General features: G+C 36.6%; 1 protein-coding gene across 4 annotated transcripts in view; it reads left to right on the plus strand.

The window, feature by feature from the left end:
- Nucleotides 1–22077, plus strand: part of Atp11c (ATPase phospholipid transporting 11C) — a 179564-nt gene that overhangs the window by 54916 nt on the left and 102571 nt on the right. For all 4 annotated transcript variants that reach the window (XM_027433416.2, XM_027433414.2, XM_027433415.2 and 1 more), the window contains exon 2: nt 17956–18075. In XM_027433416.2, coding sequence (XP_027289217.1) covers nt 17956–18075 — 120 coding nt within the window. The remainder of the gene's footprint in view (nt 1–17955; nt 18076–22077) is intronic.

Below are 22077 nucleotides of genomic sequence, written 5' to 3' on the forward strand. Positions count from 1 at the left end.
TGAAATATCCCTGACATACCTTTGATCCTAAAAACTAAATTGCTTTAAACATATACTACTAGTAAATACATTCATGGAAAAGCTGGAATACTTATACTAATTTTTCTAAATTTCTTATAACCACAAGTTCTGGAGGAGTTCTTGATTTCTTTTGTTGCTCTGAGTATGATAGTGAAACACAAGAGCCATTGCTCCCTAACAGAAGTGGCTTGATTGCTGAAATACCAGGTGAGGCTTGGTTTTGAGATGACTTACTAAAGGCTATGGGCCCCCAAAAGAGATATTGAGGCTTATCATCAGTAGTGAGAGCACAGTGGGATGGGGAGGGTTAAGATATTGAAGAAACTGAGGAGATGCAGACAGGTATATCTACCAGCACCTAACATTGCTCATAATCTCAACCTTTTCTCTGAAAACATTTGTCCTTTAAGTACATACTGCTTATGTTCATTCAAGCATGTTAAATATTCATTCTTTAGTACTCTATCATGTTTATTTTTGTACATCTGAATTTTGATACCCTTTGGCTCCTTCTCATTTGGCTCCTGTATCTTATGGATAGAAAAACTGAGGTTCAAAAGAGAACTGACATTCAAAGTTGATTTTTTTTAGTGAGGTAAGCTTCTTCCTAATTTTGCAAGAGAGTGATGCTTATCATTTTGCCTTCCATATTTCTTGTTCTTGAAATTTTGGTCTCAGTGGGAACAGGCCTTTGGTTTGTAGGATTTCACAATACATGTCTCCACGCACAGATTATTTGACTTTATTTGGAAAGGATCATAGGGGAAAGTGATCGAGGTCAATTATTTCCATTTCTAAATATGTGGACCTTTGCATAGCCACTACTCTAACTGCCTTCTTCCTGTTAGTTAGGGTGTTTCCAGGACAGGATGGGAGGTTTCTTCCTATTGCCTGCCTGTGTAGATACTTCCCTTTTATGCCCAGCACCCAAGCCTTTCCTGCATGGCAAGCATTGCAGAGCTATGTGGTATTACAGCGTATATTCATTTGATTATACTTGCTGCTTATTTTTGTTCCTAGTCTGTTGCCTACCAAGCCCCTCCAGTTTGCTACTGCATACAATCATGAGCTAAGTCATTTATTATAACCTTTGAGGAGCCTTGAGAAGTTTGGTTTGCTCCTTTTGAAAACATGTTGAATGTTTCATGACTATGAATAAAGTCACAATATATCATTTTGCCTTTGTTTATATGTTAATGAAAAGCTTTGAAGAGATAGCTCAGTAAATACAGCGTGTGTTTAGCAAGCATGAGGAAGGAACTAAGTTCCATCTCCACCCATATAAAAAGCTGAGTTTGATGACATGTGCTTGTAATTCCAGCTTTAGGGGGCTCAGAGACAGGTAAGATTAATGGAGTTCACTGGCCAGCCAGCTTTGCTTGATTAGCAAGCCCCAGTTCCCAGTATGAGATCCTGTTTCAGAAAACAAGGTGAATGGGTCCTGAGGAAAGACATCTGACACTGACCTCTGCTTTCCCCAGAGGTGTATACATTTGTACATTGCTTGCCTACACATACACAAGAAAATTAATAAGTTGTTCTCTCATTAGTATACAATAATGAAATGTTTGTGGTCATTTTGATCTTATAGCCTTAGTATTTTTCTCTTTCATAAGAACTTTATCTCTTTTGTTAGAAAAATAAAACATATTGGTTTTATTTGTACCCACTGAATTTAAAGAATAGTAACCCTGTAGATATATTTCACTTATTTGTACTATTATTACATTTTACATGTATTATGTATTGTGAGCAATTGGTAATATGCTTAATTTTTGAAATCTGTATTGTAAGCAACTGGCAAATAAAGAATGATTCCATTGTGCTGTATGATAATAATAATCCTTTTCTTAGTGTTTACTATATGAAGACACTGTTTTGTGCTCTTATTATACGTCATCACCACTTCCATTTAAATTTCAATTTTATATGTATGAGTATTTGTCTGCATGGGTGTTAAGTGTACCACATGTATTCAATGTTTGTGGAGATGAGAAGAGGACATTACACATCCTGAAACTGAAGTTACAGGTGGCTATGAGCTATCATGTGGATGCTGGAAACCAAAGCTACATCCTCTGTAAGAACAGCAAGGGTTCTTAACCACAGAGCCATCTCTCTAGCCCCACCATTTCCATTTAGATGGTGAGGAAGCTGAAACATGATGGGGGTTAGTGAACTTGCTAATAAGTGGCAAACTCAGTTCTTGAACCAAAACATCTGACTCAGTTACCCATATAATTAGCCTGTATCCTCCTTTACGTTACTGTATCTTCTATTTTTGGTTGTGAGCCTAGCCATTAACAACTGAGCTATCCTCCCAGCCCTGCTTTACCATATCTTACATGTGGTCTACTCTGAAACATTGTAATAATTGCCATGCCCTCTGAAAGAATGTCATTATCTCAAAAATCAGAGTATCTCTGATATTTGAACATTGAATATTAAGGGATATACCTATTAAAAGATGAGCAGGGCTGGGGAGAGATGACTCATTTGGTAAAGTGATTGTCATGTAAGCTTGAGGAATTGAAGTTGGATCTAGCACCCATGTAAGAGTCAAGTTCCATGGCATTGTTTTATAATCCTAGCACTGGGAAGATGGAAAAAAGAACTCTGGGAATTGACAATTGGTAAGTTCCAGGTTCAGTGAGCGCCTGTCTCAAAAAATAATAGCCAATATTGACTTCTGGCCTTCACATGCATGCACAGCCCCCACAGCACAGCCTTGATCAAAATGTATTTTCTTCAATATAATAGTCCTCATGTCTTTACAGATTGGCTCCAAATGATACTATGATTTGGGAGCTAGTTTTGTTTAGTCAAGTAAGTGAGCCATATTTCTCTATAATATTTCAATCCCTCTATCCTTGTATTAATATATCCACAGATTTTGTATCTGCTCATAACATATATTTAGGTGCTGCAGATTCCAGTTTTGTGCTGAGAGAATAAGACAACAGAGCTCCAAAAGTTACTGATTGTGATTACTTTGGGGGAAGCTACTCAGTGCAAAGGGTTCCCCATTTGTCACTAGTGCTTTTGAGTTCTGGATTTGTCATTAATTGACTTTAAGTTTAGTTTTATGGAGACTCAACCAGGTAGTAATTTCAGTCAAAGAAAACAGCAGTTGAAAATAAACTGAGATACTTGTATAGAAAATAAGACAGAAGACCAGTTCGGTGAGATCAGGACCTTTTAATAGGGACTTCCAGTGGAGAGAATAGTTAGAATGGCTGATAGAAGTCAGCAATATTTAGACTAGTTCTAAAACCAAGCACAGCATATGACCAAAGGTAAAATTCTTTTGTCATAGCATGTAAGTCTAGCTGTGTAGCTAAACATTTGTGAAATCTACAGTTTTTAGAACTCATTTAATAAAATTCCAAATAAGATGCCACAATTACCTAAGACTTGGATAAACCTTTATTATTTTTCAAAAAATTTTAAACTAACCCTGACCTTAGTCAGTTTTTTCCTTTCAGTGATCCCTTTTCCTTTATTCCTCTGTTTAGTTAGCAGTGTGCTGCAAATGTATTTATATGTTTGTTTCATTTAAATCCTGCTTGGATATGTGGTCAAACCCATAGTGTTAAAAACTCGTGCATGGCAGGAACTGGAATAGTCCTATCTAAAATGGGTCAATAAGAGAGTAAGCAGAAAGAGTGAAGTGATCAAGCTTTGCCTCAGGTTTGCTCTTATTTGCCGACTAATAACCTTGTAGAATGACTAAAGGTGAATGACTAAAACAAAAGGATAAGAGTTCCTAGATAGCTAAGTATCCCCAGAATTGCAGGTAACCTCAGAGCGTATGTAGAGGTCATGGAATTCAAATCCTGCCCATGTACTGTGAAAAGGACCAAAGCAAGGTAAGAACCTTAAGAACCATGGGGACATGTTGCCCTTGAGTATTTGGTAATTTTTTAGTAGCGAGCATATGATTATCTAAGGAAACTAGAAAGACTTTGCTAAGAAAGTCACCAATTCATTAAAAATATCTTTTAGACAGGGCATGGTGGCACATGCCTTTAATCCCAAGCACTTCCGAGGCAGGTAGTTCTCTCTCTGTGAGTTTGAGGACAGCCTGGTCTACAGAGAAAGTTCCAGGACAACCTGACCTGTTACACAGAGAAACCCTGTCTCAAAACCAAAGGAAAAAAAAAAAACAACTTTCAAAACCTTATTAGGGAGGGTTACCTAGTGATGGTGGTGCACACATCTTTAATTCCAGTATGCTGAGGCAGAGGCAGGCAGGTTTCTATGAGTTCAATGATAGCCAGGGCTACACAGAGAAACCTTGTCTTAAAAAAACGACAACAACTAAATCTTTACTTTTCAAGACAGGGTTTCTCTGTAACTTTGGAGGCTGTCCTGAAACTCACTCAGAAGACCAGGCTGGCCTTGAACGCATAGAGATCCGACTATCTCTACCTCCCAAGTGCTGGGATTAAAGGCATGTATCACCACCATCCCAGCACAAAATCTTAATAGGATCTATTTGTCATCTCTAGAGTAAGAAAGTGTATCTTTATTAATTAGTATGTAAGAGGAGATTGATAAGTTTTATACAGTTCACTGTAACCTCTTCTACTTAAAATAGTGGTGTCCAAAAAACTAATGGTATTCATTTTGTGATTAAAATATAGCAGTTAGATGTCTGAGTAGTTTTCCACATAAGATATTAGGGATATCAGAAAATAAGGGGAAAAATTCTGCTTTGAGATTATCAATGACAAGTTTTCCTTAGAGCTAAATACCCTTTCCATGTTGAATTTTAATATTTTCCTCATCCTTCATGTTTATTTTTTTTCTGTGTGTGTCTGTGTGTCTGTCTGTCTCTGGCTATGCATGTGTGTATATGTACGTGTATGGGTATGTGTATGTGTATGAACAACTTTGGTTGCCATCCTCAGGAATGTCACCAGTTAGGCAATACTGGCTGTCCAGTGTAGTCCAGAGATGTTTTTATGACTTTTTAGCACTGGGGTAACAAGGAAATAGTACCATTCATGGCACTTTTATGTGGTTTCTGGGAATCAAACTCAGATCCTCATGCTTGTGAGGTAAGCAATTTACAGAATCGAAACTTCTCCCCAGGCCAGGTTGGTCTTGAACTTAATTATTTTCTGCCTCAGCCACCTGAGGAGATACTGGGAGGGGTAAGGCACCATGGTACCAGGGCAGAGTCTGAATTCTACCATTATTATTTGAAGTGATTTTTGGGGGACAGCTTGCATATTAGTGTATTGCCCATTGTTCTTTACATTCTTTATTCTTTTCCTTCACATAGCTGTAGTTCTTACTTGGGAATTCAGTGTCTGTCTCACAGGTATGCTTACATTGTCCAGGTAAAAGCATATCAGGCCTTTTCTGTCCAGCCTGAACAGAGGCCAAAGAGTACACCACAAGAGTGGGAGAAGAGGCTGGCTCAGCATTAAAAAGCACTTGATTTTGCAGAGGACCTGGTTCGATTCCCAGCACCCACAAGGGAGTTCACATTGATCTGAAACTTAACAATTGGTAATTCCGATTCCAGGGGATCTGATGCCATCTCCTGACCTCTTTCGGTCACCAAACACGTACATGATGCAGACATATACATGCAAGCAAAACAATTACACATATAATAAAGTGAATAAATCTAGAAAGAAATGTAAGAAAAAGAATGTGGTCATGGTAGCCTCTTTTACTTATTTAGAATTTTCTGTGAACAGACAGCCTTCTTTCCTGGCCCACTGTGGTCGTCATTTCAGCCTACTGTCTTCCTTCCCAATTCCATACCGCCCTGGGTACTAGCATAGGATCAAACAATTGCTGTGACCAAATAGAAATAATAGTTGGATTTTAGTAGCACTTGGCATATATCAGTAACAAATAGTGTTAAAAACAAGCATACTAGTCTTGTTTTCCATTACCTGTAAGTCAAAGTAATATAAACCTAATCTGATTTTCTTCATAAAAACAGCATTATGTTAAGGATTATTTCTAGCCTAATTCCTGACTTTCTAAGTAGAAACAGCCTTAGCTACCACTTTTAATCAACTGTTTAATCAGCTGGATATGATTAATTTGAACACTGCTTAGGATAAAATTGTTTAAAATCTTTGTAAATCAATTATCAGTAACCAACAATATGAAAATATGTTTGAAGCACTAAAAAATCACTATAAAATGTTGCTATTGCCACAACCACTGTCTTGTTTTTTTTCTGAAGCTAATCCAAAAGGTTTTCTTTTAATTTTACTTAGAATACATGTGAGCTTTGTGTGTGTGTGTGTGTGTGTGTGTGTGTGTGTGTGTGTGTGTGTGTGTGTGTGTGTGTACATGCTCACAGAGGCAAGAGGTATTGGGTTCAGCTAGAGCTGTACTTAATAGTTGTGAGTTCCCTAATTGGGGGGGGGGTGCTGGGAACTGAACTTGGGTCCTGGAAGAGCAGTATACTCTCTTAACCTCAGAGCCATCTCTCTGGCTCTTTAATCAAAAGGAGTTTTTAAAGCATTTTCTACAAAGTCAGGGGATTCACATAGGATTTCTTTGGGTTGAGTTTAACTGGTGTTTTTGAGGAGACTTTAGTAGAAACTGGCAATTAACAGCTTTTTGAGAAATTTGCTGAAACTTTGTGTTTTGCTTCACTTGTTGTATATTCTCTGTAGTGAGGATTTTATAGAACAGAGCTGGGTGTGGTGGGACACACCTTTAATCCCAGCACTTGGGAGGCAGAGGCATTTCGATGTCTGTGAGTTCAAGGCCAGCCTGGGCTACAGTGAGTTCTAGGATAGCCAATGCTATGTCTCAACCCCCAGCATACAAGTTTTATAGAACAGGTTATTAGTAGGTTGACTTGATTTTTTCCCTTAAGAGAAAGTAATGGTGAACTGAGTATGGTGGCACATACCTGTAACCCCACCATTTCAAAAGTGGAATCAGAAGGAACAGGAGGAACTTAATGTCATTCTCTGCTTCCTAGCAAGTTCAAGGCCAGGCCACACTGGGTTACATACACTTCTACCAAAAGAATGGGAAAAGAAAATGATGGCTGATGTGATCTGAACAATGATTATAAGTAGGTAAAGAAGCGATAGGAGTATTATGTGCTGAGAAGCAATAGGAGTATTCTGTGCAGTGGAACAGAAGCTCTGGGGCAGGAGGAAGCTTAAGGCTCACTTGGATGAAGTAACTACGTATAAGGCAATATATGAAGTTAGACAAGGAAACAAGTAGACTGTGTAAGACCTTGCAGTAGAGATTAAATGTGTTAACATTGACATGAAACCATTATTAGTAGGATTGGAGGACTGGTGTAATCAGCTTTGTATTATGTGAATATTGGCTGATACTGGCTGTGTCAGCTTTCACTGTTGACATTTACCTAATTTATTGTGAATGTTTGGTTGTGAGCAGTCTTCCCACAACAAAAAGCTGTTTGCAGTCAGACACTGTGTAAAATCCATGACTGTTTCCAGTGCCTTGTATATAGTAGGAAATCAATTAATACAGGTTAGTGAAACTATTAACATTAGTAACTTGTTATCTGGGGATATATGTATATATATATATTCCAGTAAGAAGATCTGTGCCTACTATGTATGAGGCCCTGAATTCAATTCCTAGCTAGTAGACAAAAGAGTTACTTTTAAAAATTGAGGTGAAGTTCACACAATATAAAATTAACCATTTTTGTTACATTTGTTTGTGTGTGTAAGTCCCAGAGTGTATGGAGATCAGTGTACAATTTGTGGCAGTCCGTTCCATCCTTTTACCACATGGCTATCAAGCTTTGCTAGCAATGCCTTTATATATGATAAGCCATCCCACCAACCCAAACACTTCATTGTTATTTAGTTGTATGAGTTTAGAATACATATCTTCTCTTGTTTTTTCTCCATGTTTCCTGGTTTTTTTTTTTTCTCCAAAGCAAGTCATGGAAATTAATCTTCTCTCATCTTTATGTCTTGGAGCTAGAACTAAAGAAATTAGCTATTCTGCTTGACAGTAGCTCATAAGATCCCAATTTCAGAAGTGATCCTGTCATGTCACAGAGGAAGAAATGCTGCACAGAGAAGAAAAGCAGAATCTAAATCTGAGGCAGGGTAGAAAGAAACTTGGGAAGATTTGGCAATTGAAAGGAGACCTTCACTTTGAAGACTATTTCTGTCTTAGACTGAAGAATTCCAGTCTTAGAGCTGAAAAGAGAAGTGGACACATGCCCCCATCCCTAACCCAGAAGCAATCTCCAACTGATAACCACTTTCAAATGAATATGTATTTCCTCCAAGGGAGTCTCACTGAGGAAACAAACTACTTTAAGTATAGGCTGCATCTTTGGAGGCTCTTTGTCTCATTGTTTTGTAATGTTGTGTCACAGTGTTTTATTTTGTTTTCTTTGACACATTTGCCTCTAGCCCTAACCATCATTAAACTGGGGCTGGAGAAATGGCTTAGCAGTTAAGAGCATTGGCTGTTCTTCCAGAAGACATGTGTTCAATTCCCAACACCCACACTGAAGCTCACAATCATCTGTAACTCCAGTCCCAGGGGATCTGGTAACCTCTTCCGGCTTCTTCTGCAGGGCACTTACATGGTGCATGGATATACATGCAGGCAGAGCACCAATACGCATCAAAGTATTTTTCTTTAGATTTTTACAAAAAAATTAGTCTATAGGACTGGAGAGATGGTCCAGCATTTAAGAATGTTTTCTGCTCTAGCAGAGGACCAGATTTGGTTCTCAGCACCTACATGGTGGTTCACAGCTGTCTGTACTTCTTGTTACTGGTGATTCTTTGCCCTTTAGTGGCCTTTGTAATCACCAGGCACATGTGTGGTACATAACATACCTGCAGGCAAATGCTCAGACACAAAATAAAAATAAATCTTTTAAAAAATTAGGCCAGGTACACACCTTTAATCTTAGCAGCATTTAGAGGGCAGAGACAGGTAGAGCTCTGTAAGTTAGTCAGCCTGGTTGGTCTACATAATGAGTTCAGGCTATCCAGGACTGTATAGTAAGACACTGTCTCACAAACAAGAATGGCCGGTAGGGGGTGGGGTTTGAGCATTTAGTCCCTTTGGTGTACAGCAACTTCAAAACCTAAGCTTTGGAGAAGGTAAGGGAATGTAGAAACATGGCCTTAATTCTGCAACAGTACTCAAGTGATTGTTAACTCTACCATAAAGGGAGAGAGTAATTACTAATTTTGCTACCAAGGTATCAGATTGACAGTTCTAAAAGACTAACTGTGTGTGTTTTGGACAACATCCTTCAAAGAGTACATGAGTGGCCCTCTTTTACCATTAACACATAGGTATTGCCCTAATGTGAGATATCTTCTCTGGGCTGTGACTATGTGTTGCTTTTATTGGTTGATAAATAAAGCTGATTTGGCCAATGGCCTTGCAGAAATTAGCTAGGCAGGAAATCCAAACAAGGGGAAGCAAGATGTGAGATAAGAAGCAATGATCCTCATGGTAAAATATAGAATAATAAAAATTGGTTGATTTAATTATGAGAGCTAGTCAGTATATATGCCTGAGCCATTAGTCAAATAATTTTAATTAATATTAAACCTTAGAGTGGTTATTTGCCCAAGTTAAATCTGTGCTGGCCCAGTGTTTCAAGTGTTCTATTGCTGTACTTATTTAACATCCGCAAAACCTCATCCTTTGTTCACATGAGTAATTTACAGTCATAAAAGGTGATCTCTGACTATTGAGTTAATCCTGCTATAGGTAGTCTTTAGTTTGTGTTACCTTTTTTGAGTAACAAAATCAAAAAACTGTTTTCCTCAGGTTTCATTCTGAAAAAATTACACATGTAAATGTTTCCCAAGAGCATATTTTCTTTGGCTTTGTTCACTCTGTATCTTGCTCCCAAATCCTTCACATAAGGGAAGATTTTTTTTCAAGAACAGACTTTTCTTTAATAAGAACTGTTCAAAGAAGTTGACTATCACTGGCTATCCTTTGTGAGTCAAAAGTCAAAGCCATCTCAACTTAAGCTGTATGCCAGAATGAAAATCTGTTCTTTTCCTTCCTTCCTTTCTTTTCAAAAAGGTATTTGCAGTGATTGAGATTGAACCCAAGGCCTTCCTTACACATGCTAGGAAAGTACTCTACTACAGAGCTACTTCCCCCAGTCAGGAACATTACGCCTAACTTTTGGGGGATGTTAAAAAAATAAGTTGATAATAGCTAGAATATGTTATTTTATTAGTTACTTTTACAAGTTGGACTTTTTTCCTGGCTGGTTTGCCCCAGTATATATGTTAACCAGTAGACCTTTCTAAGAAATTTTATACCACTTTTGCAGTAATGACACTGCCACTGAAATATGAAATAAAGCCTTGTTCACGTCATCATATATCTCTTTACTCTCTGTGCTGTTGCCAGAACTTTTCTTACACTGTAATATTTTTTTCAAAATGACCTAAAAAGTAGTTCTTAAATGAGAGTTTATCTCTTCTAGGTAATAATATTGATTGAAGGTACCCCACCCCATACCTGGTAGTTGTTTTTGTTAGATATTGCTGTTTGATTCTGAGATACAAAACTCTAATATCTATAATGAGATCTCTAAAATAATGAGAATTCTCCAGTCTTAAATAAACTTTTCACAGAAACCATGTGTTTTTGTACAAATTTGTACAAATTTGAAGCTTCAGAATGTACAGTCATTTTCTTGAAGAAAACCCCAGTAATTCATAACAAATACCTAGATTGTATCTCAAAACTATTCACAGATCTAAAACTAAACTTTCAGTTAAGCTGGGCAGTAGGATGAAGCAGGTGTATCTCCGTGTGATTTAGGCTTCCCTGGTTCTAGGCCAGCCAGTGCTATGTAGTGAGACCTAGTTTCAAAAAATCAAGTGTGTGTGTGTGTATGTATATTTTCATCTAAGTTTAATAAAGTGTCCTAAGAAATGTTATTGCCATCATGGCTTATTATAATAGGGATTAGTGGAAGAAAAAAATAAACATTCCAAAATGAGAAAAGAACACGGTGCTTTTCTCATTTGTGCCAGGATATTGATATTTGAAAAAAATGATGCTTGAAGTGATATTGCCAAGGCAAATTACGATCTTTAGAGAAGAGTAGCAGGCAGATGTGAAGTGGCACAGTAACAGAGCACTGGCCACCAGAGTCCTGCTTCTAGCTCTTTTAGGGCCTCTAATGCTTCCTTTGGCGCCTCCCACAGAAGTACATAAACACCTCAAACCAAAGTTGGCTTTCATCCTAAGTTCCAGGAAACTTTGCAAGGATCATGAGGATTGGTACAACTTATTAATGACTTGCAGCCTTTTCTCTGCAATTTAGCTGCTTTTCTGTTAAATTTCAAGTCAGTATGCAGATGGCCCCATCTTTTACTTCTGCCTCTGAGGTTTGTGATCTGTATTTATTTATTTTTTTGTTTTCTTGTTACCCAGGTTAGCTTAGTTCAGGAGCCTTCTTGCTTTCTCTTTGTGTGCGTATTTGTCCATTATTCTAAGGGTATTCATCAGTGTTTAGCTGGATCGCTAGCTTCTCTTTCTCTGATTTTAGAACTTAACTGCCTTCCAGTTTAGTTTTAAGGTTTGTTAAAAGTGTTTGGAATGAAAGGTGGTGTGCAGATATGGGTAGCAAGAACAAAAGATAACTTGGTCACCTTGGAGAAATCTGTTTATGCCAGGCAATATCCAAGTTATAAAAGACACTACTGATGAAGTTAAGTTGCTGTGTATGTTAGGAACGTTGGGATATACAGTCTACATTTTTAAATAAGGCAACGTCTGAATCATTTTTTTAATTCCTGTTAAAATTGTGAATCACAAGATGCTTATAGCATTTCGATCCAAGTGTCTTTTAGGAAAGCTGAATTTTATTTGCATTTCTGTAGCTCTGAGTTCTTGAAAACAGGATGTTTATGGTGTGGAAACAGTTAAGATTTGTTGTTCCTGGTGAAATTATACTATTCATTAGAATATATTGATGTCATGAAAGTCCAACTGTAAACTTCCAACAAGGTGTTGTTCTTATCTCGGTTCTCATGTTCCTTTTCTAGGTATTGTGCTGGCAGATTTTATGTAGATCTAAAATATTATTACCTATAGCAGTTTTTTCAGTTAAATATGCTGCCAATAAGTAATGCCCAAGTTTGTATATACATAAGAATTTCATGAACTTAATTGTGTTTTGATAAGATGTTTACAAATTTCAGTAAATAAGACCATAATTAAACTGTAAGGACCCCGCTAAACAAAATTTCCTATCTAAAAGTTTGCTTTACTTCCTGTGGTAAAGGAGGAAGAAACAGCTTGATTACTTAAGAAGTTGCAGTAAAAGCATACTATGAAATGTACATTCTTAAGATTCATTTTTGCATTATAACTGTAAATTAATGTCAGGACTATTCACCTTGGTTTGTTACAGTGGAGTGTGCTTGGAAACCTCAGTTAATTGACCATTAGACACATTATAGTAAGTTTAACCAAGAAGCCTAATATATTGCAGTCATTCCCTGGCAGTGTACTATTCTCCCTGCACTGCTCCCCACAAGGCCTGGGATAGTACTCTGACTTTGGGAAGCCTTTAAATAGGCATTTTAACTTTTGATCAAATGTGTTTTTTTCAGCTTTGAGATAATTTGTCTATTTTCAGTCTTACTGTGCTGTTAAAAATATACTAATGCTTTAAAAAAGAAAATAGATTTGGGTTGGAGTGTGAATAATTTAAAATCATTTCCATGTCTTCATGATATTTAGCTGAAGTTATATTTAATTATTTTATATGTATGGCTGTTTTACCTGCCTGTATGCCTGTATGTGCCTGATGCCTGAGGAAATCAAAAGAGGACATCAGATTTCCTGGAAGCTGCCCTGTAGGTACTGGATCAAACCCAGGTCCTCTGGAAGAGCAACCAGTCCTCTTAACTGCTGAGCCAACTCTCTGGCTCCCTTAAAGATTTAATTAGTATTTTTGTTCTCTTTTATTATAGAAACTTACAGAGGAGGTTGACCAATAAAAACAATTATGTAATTATCAAGGATAACATCTGCTAAGGTTATGTGCTGATAATACAGGTAGCTTTGCATTATATCAGTGCCTATAAGTTTCATTATTAATGATCTGAGTGGAAGACTAGTCACATATAAAATACATTAAGGGAGAATTTAATTTTATAAACAGTTTAAATATTTGATTATTATTTTGAGTTTTTCCATGTAAATGCAAATTGTTTTAAGTATTGTAAACTGAAGAAAATGCAGACAGGATTATGACTACCATACTGAAAATTTATAGGATGATAGTTGACAATAAGCATAGTTTTAATAGACTCTGTTAGCAGTACTTTTCAGGTCTGGTTGTATAATTTTTTCACCTGTAAAGTACCCAGAAAAACTAAATATTAAACAGTAGGCCCATGTATCAGTGTGAATGTAAAGGTGATACATGGTCAAGATTAATAACCACAGACATATGGCTGAGTAATACATTTGTTTGCCAAACCTGAAAAGGATGGAGAGGGAGGCTTTGTTTCCACTCCATTGTTAGCTTTTATAATGACAGTCTTGTGCTAAGATCCTTAGTTACTATCCAGTCAAAGGTCTAGATGCAGTCAAGAAACAAATTATACTTCCAATAGCATCCTTTTTAAAAATAAATATCAAAGGCGTGGGCCAAAGATGGTCATAATTAAGAATAGCATTTTTCTCTGGCTTTGATTGAGTTATTATTTTTGCTATAAAGTGTGTGTGTGTGTGTGTGTGTGTGTGTGTGTGTGTGTGTGTTAATATCTAGGGAAGTGGGGGGTGATTTTGTTTGTTCATTAAGATGGTGTTTCTGTGTTGCCCAACTGGCCTAGAATTCCCAGTTCTCTTCCCTCCCATTTTCTGCCTCAGGAAGGTGATTTTTATCTTGAGAAAGAAATTTAAGCTTCATTCTTTTTAATACGTATATTTTAAGTATAATTTTAATATTTTTACAGTTATAAGAATAGTTCTTGGGAGCCGGACGTTGGTGGCACATGCCTTAATTCCTAGCACTTGGGAGGCAGAGGCAGGCAGATCTTTGTGAGTTCGAGGCCAGCTTGGTCTACAGAGCGAGTTCCAGGACAGGCTCCAAAACAATACAGAGAAACTCTGTCTCAAAAAACCAAAAAAAAGATAGTTCTTGGGACTGGGGAGATGGCTTAGTGGTTAAGAGCACTGGCTGCTCTTCTCGAGGACCCAGGTTCAATCCCCAGTACCCACATAGCAGCTCATAACTGTGACTCCAGTTCCAGAGGATATGGTATCCTCACACAGACATACATGCAGACAATACCAATGTATGTAAAAATAAATTCTGAAAAAGAAAAAAGAATAGTTCTTATAAAATAGTGTGTGATGTGTCAGTAAAGTAGAGTTGGTCTAACCTATTTCAAGTTTATACAATAATATTCCTAGAGACATTTGGATGGGACTCAGTCCAACAGGGAATGAACTCCTAATGAACTTAAAGATAGTATCAGTGACAAGAATTACATACTTCTAGACCAAGATTACATTGTCTGCCATCCAAAGGTGATTGTTTTTTAGTGTTTCCTTCTTGGATTTCTCTACTTTGGCAAAAGCACCTATATTATTCAAAATCATGGGAAGTAACACTACAGTTTTAACACTCTACATGGGCAACCACTTGAAATGTACAGTGAATTTATACAAATTCAGAGTTGTCATTTTATGTGAGCTAAACTACATTGCACAGCTGGAGGAAATGCAACTAGATATTCCAGTTTCATCAGTTAGGGTAAAAATAAGCATGGACAAGACACCTGCTTCATGTCACCCCATCTCCAGTCCTCAGGCAGCTTCAAATCCAAACCTTCCCTAAAATAAAAGGCCTACTTTGAAAAATTTGGAAAGTGAGTATTATACAGCTTGTCTCAGGTTCCGTATTACCACCAAGCAATCACTTCTAGCATCTGTACATAAACACACCTACTTGCAAATAGTTTCAATACATTTTCTTGAATTTATGGAGATACTTATCACTTGAGCTGTATTTAAAAGAGATCAGAGAGGTAATATGTGTGTGGAAACGTCTTAGTAAAATTAATGCCATTCAGCTGTAGAGGATTCATGAAAACATTGCCTGAAATTTATAGTTTTCTTCCTAGGACCAAAGAAGTTAAGTGCTAGTTCGTTTTCCTTTTAAGCTAATTAGTATTCACTGTAGATGGGAGATGCAATATTGGTAGTGCAAGAAACAGCCTGCTCTACTGATCCTCTCTCCTTCCTTTTCCTATTCATCATTGGTCTTTCTGCTTTAATCTTTTATTTTTATTTTCTTTGTATGTGTATACTGTCTTCATGTCGGTCAGTATACCATGTGCACAATCTGGAGCAACAGGGTAGGGAATAAAGAAACAACAGATACACATTCAGAAAATCTGGGATTGGGTAGACTGTGTGCTCTGGTGGAGACACATCAACAACCACCATCAGGAAACACATCATATTTATTTTATACATCTGAATTGAGGAAGTGAGTTTGTTGTATGTAGCTGAATGAAGAAGCTGGTTTAGCTGATCTAGTAGGGAGCAGGGCACTATAGGGAAGCAATCTCAGGCTGAAAACATCCAGGAGGAGGAAGCTGCAGTGGACATTTTCTGTACACACTGTCAACATCCACACATGATCCAGGGGAAGGCTTGTAATTTCCCTGAGCCTGACTCAGGGAAAGCTTTGCTAGTCAAATTGGTCTGAGGCATTGGGACCTAGGGATCGGCAAGTATTCTACTAAGGAGATAAACACGAAGCCTGAGTTTCTCTGTTAATGTTTTCTAATTGTTGATCCTATACAAATTGTGAAGGCAGTGTCTTAATTATTTCATAAACTTAAGTTAAAATAGCAAAAGAGATGCTTTATACTCAGGGTGATTATTACTTTGGGGGGGAGGGGTCGAGACAGGGTTTCCCTGTGGCTTTGGAGGCTGTCCTGGAACTAGCTCTTTTAGACCAGGCTGGCCTCGAACTCACAGAGATCTGCCTGCCTCTACCTCCCAAGTTCTGGGATTAAAGGCATGCGCCACCACTGCCTGGCCTGATTATTACATTTTAAGGTAAATTTTATAAATAATATCTTCACAAGGCACACACAATGCAGACAGTAATATATACAAACACAGTAGACATTTAGAAAACTTTGAAAATTCTAAGTAGTCTTTTTTTAACATTATTTTAAAAATTTACATCTTTAACATTTGAATAACTCACCAAAAAGTCTTTGTGGCTAGTATTTCAAAATACTGTAATTGAGGAATTATCATTAAAAAAAATAAGAATGAGGATCTGAGATACTGGTTTCTTATCACTATGGTTAGAAACTGTTGTAACATAATATTGTCAAAGACTATCTTGTATTTATAAGAGAATATATTCTGTTCTAAGCAAAGAACATTAGACTGAAGAGATGGTTCATTGGTAAAGAGCATTGCTGCTCTTACAGAAGCCCCAAGTTTGGTTCCCAGCACTCAAATGGCAGCTCACATCCATCCATGATTCCAGTTATGGAGGATCAAGTATTCTAGTCTGGCCTCCTTGGGCACTGTGCAACAGACATACAAATATATTAAACATTTTAATTTTTTTGAGGGAGAACTGTGAAGTCCCAGAAAGTTTTACATATACTATACCTTTACTTGGGGTCTTTTAGATACAGTGATCCTACTTTTAAAAGATATAAAACAAGCACTAGAAATATATTGTCATAAGTGAGACTTTAGGAAAATAGACTCTGGGAGACCACAAGGAAACTTTCATATAAAGGCAAAGAATCATACAGTTTGTTTCTAGAAAAAGATGATTCTACTATTAATAGGATTGCTGACTTATATACTTATAAGTAATTATTTCATGTTTAGAAATAATTTGCATTGTCCTTTCTGTTCTCTGATATCTTCATTGACAAGAAGACCCTCAGAAGTTCTATAATAAATAAATATTCCCAGTCTAACTTTTTCTAAGTTAGCATGTTGTTGTAATAGTTGAACTTCATTTGGACTGTGGGTGAAATAATATGGCTGGCAGTAAAAACTGTTGTTTCTTTAAGATGCCCTCCCAAATTTCCCGAGCATAGTTGAAAGTAGAGTGATTAATTTTACCATGATTTTAGGAGAACCAAAGAATCGCAATTACTTACTCAACTAATTAAATGAGATCCAGGTATCTATAAACTCTTATATTTGTGCAGTTGTTTTTGTTCTGAGTTATTTGGTTTTGTTTGTTTATGAGACCAAGCTGGTCTCAAACTTGTGGCAATCCTCCTACATATTTATATGAAAGTGTGAACTACCTCTCAGCCTTTTGTAAACCCTGCTTTATAGGGAATGAGAAGATGAAGAATGTGACAATTTGAGGAGTAACTCACATGTTACTCCTCAAAGTGGATGGATGGGTCTAGGATTTACACAGTGATTAGTACATTATTGTTTTTGGAATTGAATGGGCCTGCATAAGAGATATGCAAAGTTTCTATCAAAATCTGTCCAGGTATTGTTCATTATTCAATCTTCCTTTGTGAATATATGAGTTTAGTTTTAAAAAGTTCTTGAGAAGACTAAATGCAATTACTTTCTTCTCTGAAGTATTCAGCAAAGTACTAGCGTAAACACTTCTACTTCTTTCTAAAAACCTTTATTATTAAATTATCAGCATATCAGGGTGCATATTTTGAGACGAATTTCTCTAGATGCCTTTAGATGCTTTCTTTAATTATTTTAGAATTGTACTGTTGGCTTTAGACCAGATTTTTCAAACAACAGTTTTGCTAAGTCAACAACTAAGACAGTTGTGAATTTAAATTTCTTGACAAGGTTTTCACCTTTCCCTGCTATTCTGACCCCCCAATTCTAAGCACAGTAAAAACATGAAGAAATATGGTGAAAGCTGACCTTCTCCTTCTTCCTCTTGGTTAGTGTGCTGGAGAAGAGAAACGAGTTGGTACGCGCACAGTATTTGTTGGCAATCATCCCGTTTCAGGAACAGAAGCTTATATTGCACAAAGATTTTGTGATAATAGAATAGTCTCATCTAAGGTAAGTTATGTTTCTTTTCTTTTTTCAAACTCTCAGGATGCTCACATAAAGTTGCATATTTTATCTATGCTTCTAAGGAAGCATACAAACATGATCATACACTTATATAAATCATAAGACCAACTGTAGTCATTATTCCTCTGAAAGGGAGTTTACTTTTTAAAAAGCCCATCTTTTTGTCTGGTTGTAACTTTCACTTGCCTTCCATTATGATTCACAGTGCCTGTTGATTGTGCATATTACTTTAGGCCTAAAATGTGCTACAAGTAATTATTATTGTGCTGAGGAGGGATGTTTATCAGTGGTGGAACATTTGCCAACATTTTGCCCGTTTGTGGGGGCTTAGTAATTATTTACTTGTATAAAGGTTTTTAAATCGCCTTTGAAAGGATTAGGCTGTACATAATTTACATTCTTTTGGAGGGTGCTTGGTGACTTTCATTTGCATTTCTTCTCTCTCCTATCTTCTGACTCGTATTTCGGGTTCCTAAAAGGGTACATATTGCCTGTATACTGTTTGACCTATGACCTATAAAGTTTAATCACGTTAGCCATCACTTTTTGAATAGGTGTCTTACTTCAGAGTGGTATAAGCTAAGAGCAGTGGCCTGCAAGTTTGAATACCTGCATTTAAGTCTTGATAAACTATTCACTAGCAATATCACCTTTGTCAAATTAATCAATACAATTTATGAAATGGCTAATGCTTCATATGTGAAAACACTTCTTAAAGCTCTTAGTACCCAGTAGTCATCACTCTCCTAATATTAATTTACTGATCTTTATTGCTGACAGGCCATGCAAGGCGCTAGGTAGTAGATGGCTGGCTTACTATCATCTCTTCTAGCATGGAACATATTTTGATAATGTTCTTGATTTCCAAATGCAGCCTGGCAAAGGAGAGCTGAAACATTATTGACATTTAATTCAGTGTACACCTGCGGTCAATTAGGACCTGAAGCACAAAATCATTTCCTTCCTTTAATAATACACCACATTTTGGTATTCAAATATTCATTTGGTTTCTCCTTTAGGTGATGGCATAATGGAGATTGTTTTTAGTTTAAAGATTAATATGTGAAATACAGGCAGAAGGAGGTAGATCTCTGTGAGTTTCGGGACAGGCACGATAATATTATGTGAGGCCTTGTCTCAACAAAAAAAGATTAATATGTAAATATAAATGTGAAAACTGAGCAGCCCACTCAACAGATATATATGTAGGAGGGTAGAACACTGATATATCAGATAAAATGTTGATTTTTCTTTACTTTTAAGCCATGTCTCAGAAATTTTATCTTCAGTCAGGGGCTTATATACTCGTATATGGGGTAAGGAATGGTACTTTCTCTAAAGATTTTGACTTACTCTGTTACCCAACTAAGCATTCAGTTATAGACCTTTGGCTCATAATCATAGGTTCATGGAGGTAAAAGGTCTTATGAGGTTCATCTTGTTGACTTAGGTAGAGAAACTAAACCCAGAGAAAGTTCCCATCGTGATAAGCAAGCACCTAGTGATAAATCCAGAAACGGAACTGTTGTATAAGGCCAATAACTTTGAAAAGCCCTTTTTACATTATGCTACTTGCACACCCTCCTCATGTTTTCTCTTTCCACATCAAAATGAAAGAATTATGATTTTCTATAACATCTTATGTGGAAGATGATAAAATGATAGGCTGATGGTGACTTTAGATTAAATTAGTGATAATCATTTTGTTTCAGTTTAGTTCTCAATTTTTTATGTATTAAATAGAATGATCTTACATATTTTTGTCAGCATTGGAAAGAATGCAATACCGTAACTTTAGTATAATGAGTGATAAAAATAGTGTACAATTTTTTTGTTGATGAAGGCCTCATCCCTGGGTTTTTTATTTTATTTTGTCTTTGTTTTTGAGACAGGGTTTTACTGTGTAACCCTGGCTTATCCTGGAACTTACTATGTAGACCTAGAGACCTAGACATTTACAGAGATCTGCTTGCCTCTTCCTCCCAAGTGCTGGGAATAAAGATGTGTGCCACCAACGCCCTGCTAGAAAACTTGAATAGGAAGTTAAAATTTTGAAACTCAAACCTTAATTCTCTTATCCATAAAATAGGTATATTGAACTGTTGATTTCATGAGGTTGTAATGAGGATGAAATGAAATATACACATAAAGCATTTACCACTGTGTTTGGAATGTATTAACACCTAGTAAATGTTATCTGTTCTTGTTATTTGTGTTTCTGGGATTTTTTCAGTGCATTAATGTTCATATTCTTGCACTTGTGATTTGAATGAACAGAGGGGTCCTTTTTAGTACAGAGACTTTGGATCTATTTTGGAGAAACCAACCATTTTATAATTGGACCTTATCTTTCTCACAGTACCTTTTGTTTCCATATATTTGTATCATACTCTTTTAATTGACGAAATATACAGTTCATAGAGTATGCTAGCTGTTTTCCAACTCTGTAGCAAGTGTTATTTTCCTTTCTCTACTTTGTCATAAAAGTAACTTGGTTTTTTGGTGTTTTTCTTTACAAATAATCCCCCGTAAAGTTAGAGTAACAGGGAATGAATGTTGTTACAGGGAGCACTGAAGAAAACACTTTGACCTTTAAATTTTATTTACTTATGAAATTAGTGTCTCCTTTTCTTCTGGGAACATAATTACTTCCTTAGGGGAAAAAATGTTCCTTGAGGCGATACTAATTTAAAGTACTCTGTGGAGATTTTTGTTTATCCAGAATTTTGTAGCTGGTCCAAAATTGGAAATACCCTTCCTTAACAAAAGAAGCATTAATTACACTGTTACTGCTCTTAAGTTCTTTAGGGTTTTTTTTTTAACTTTAGTTTTGGGGTTTTGTTGTTGTTGTTGTTTGGTTTTTGTTTATTTGTTTTACAAATTCTGAGCTTCATTGTGCCTTTAGTGAAATAAGCAATGAGCTACATACAGTGCATTTAGGAAGTTAAGCTTGGATCAGAGTTTTAGGTCTAAATTTACACTATCATTTTTCCTTATTTAAAAAATCAAATCAAGGCCTGTGCTCACCAAACCTGATAACCTGGGTTCAATCATTGGAACCTATATGGAATCAGGAGAGTACTGACTCCCATCAGTTGTCTGTCCACTGACCTCCACATGCACACTGTGGCACACGTATGTGTACTCTTGCATACACATACAGTGAACAAACAAACAAATGATAAATACCACAGTCATCCATAGTGGAATTTATGAAAACTGAGAGGACTGACACACTAAAAGTAACCTTTCAATTTTACTAACTTTTCATTCAGTTTTAGTCAGAGCCTTTATTGCTTTTTAGAGATTGGAATTTACGGTAGATAGAACAGTGTGAAAAATAAAGTTCTGTGTGGCGTTGTTAAGTAGTGAAAATGAAGGTAGACTACAAAGCTCAAAATTCCATTTAATGCCATTATAAAAGAAAATTGATAATAACATGGATATAGTAATTTAGCAAAGTGAATAGTTACCAATATCGAACCTACTGATAATTAATCTTGCTTTTTTTCTGTTGCACTCAGATGAGTCTAGTAGTTAGAGAAGGTATTCTTTGTGTAGTTTGGTTTGCTGGTAACTTTATTGGTTACTTTTTAAATAGTTACTATTTCATTTTTACCTGTGTCTCTATTTCTTTTAGTCGTTTGTTTACTTTTTTAAAAGTTTTGTTAATTTTGCCCAAATTGGCTTGCCTATTTGGCCCAGACTGTCCTTGAATTCCCAGCAACCCTCCTACCTTACCTTCCTGAGTGTTAAGATTACAGACATGTGTGGCCACATCCAGTTTTGTTTTCCTTTTGCTGGTCCTATACAGATATATTAGAACACATTTACTTAGAGTTTTATCCTCAGCATTCTTAATGCTCAGTGAAAAGCTTGGTGAACTTAACATAAAAACAGCTTTTCCCCCTCCTATCTCTGTTGCTTGGGATCAAGCATAAAATGACATGCATGTTGGATAACCACTGTATCACTGAACTATATATA

The sequence above is a fragment of the Cricetulus griseus genome, chromosome X (genome assembly GCF_003668045.3).
Source record: "Cricetulus griseus strain 17A/GY chromosome X, alternate assembly CriGri-PICRH-1.0, whole genome shotgun sequence".
In the NCBI taxonomy this organism is placed as follows: Eukaryota; Metazoa; Chordata; class Mammalia; order Rodentia; family Cricetidae; genus Cricetulus; species Cricetulus griseus.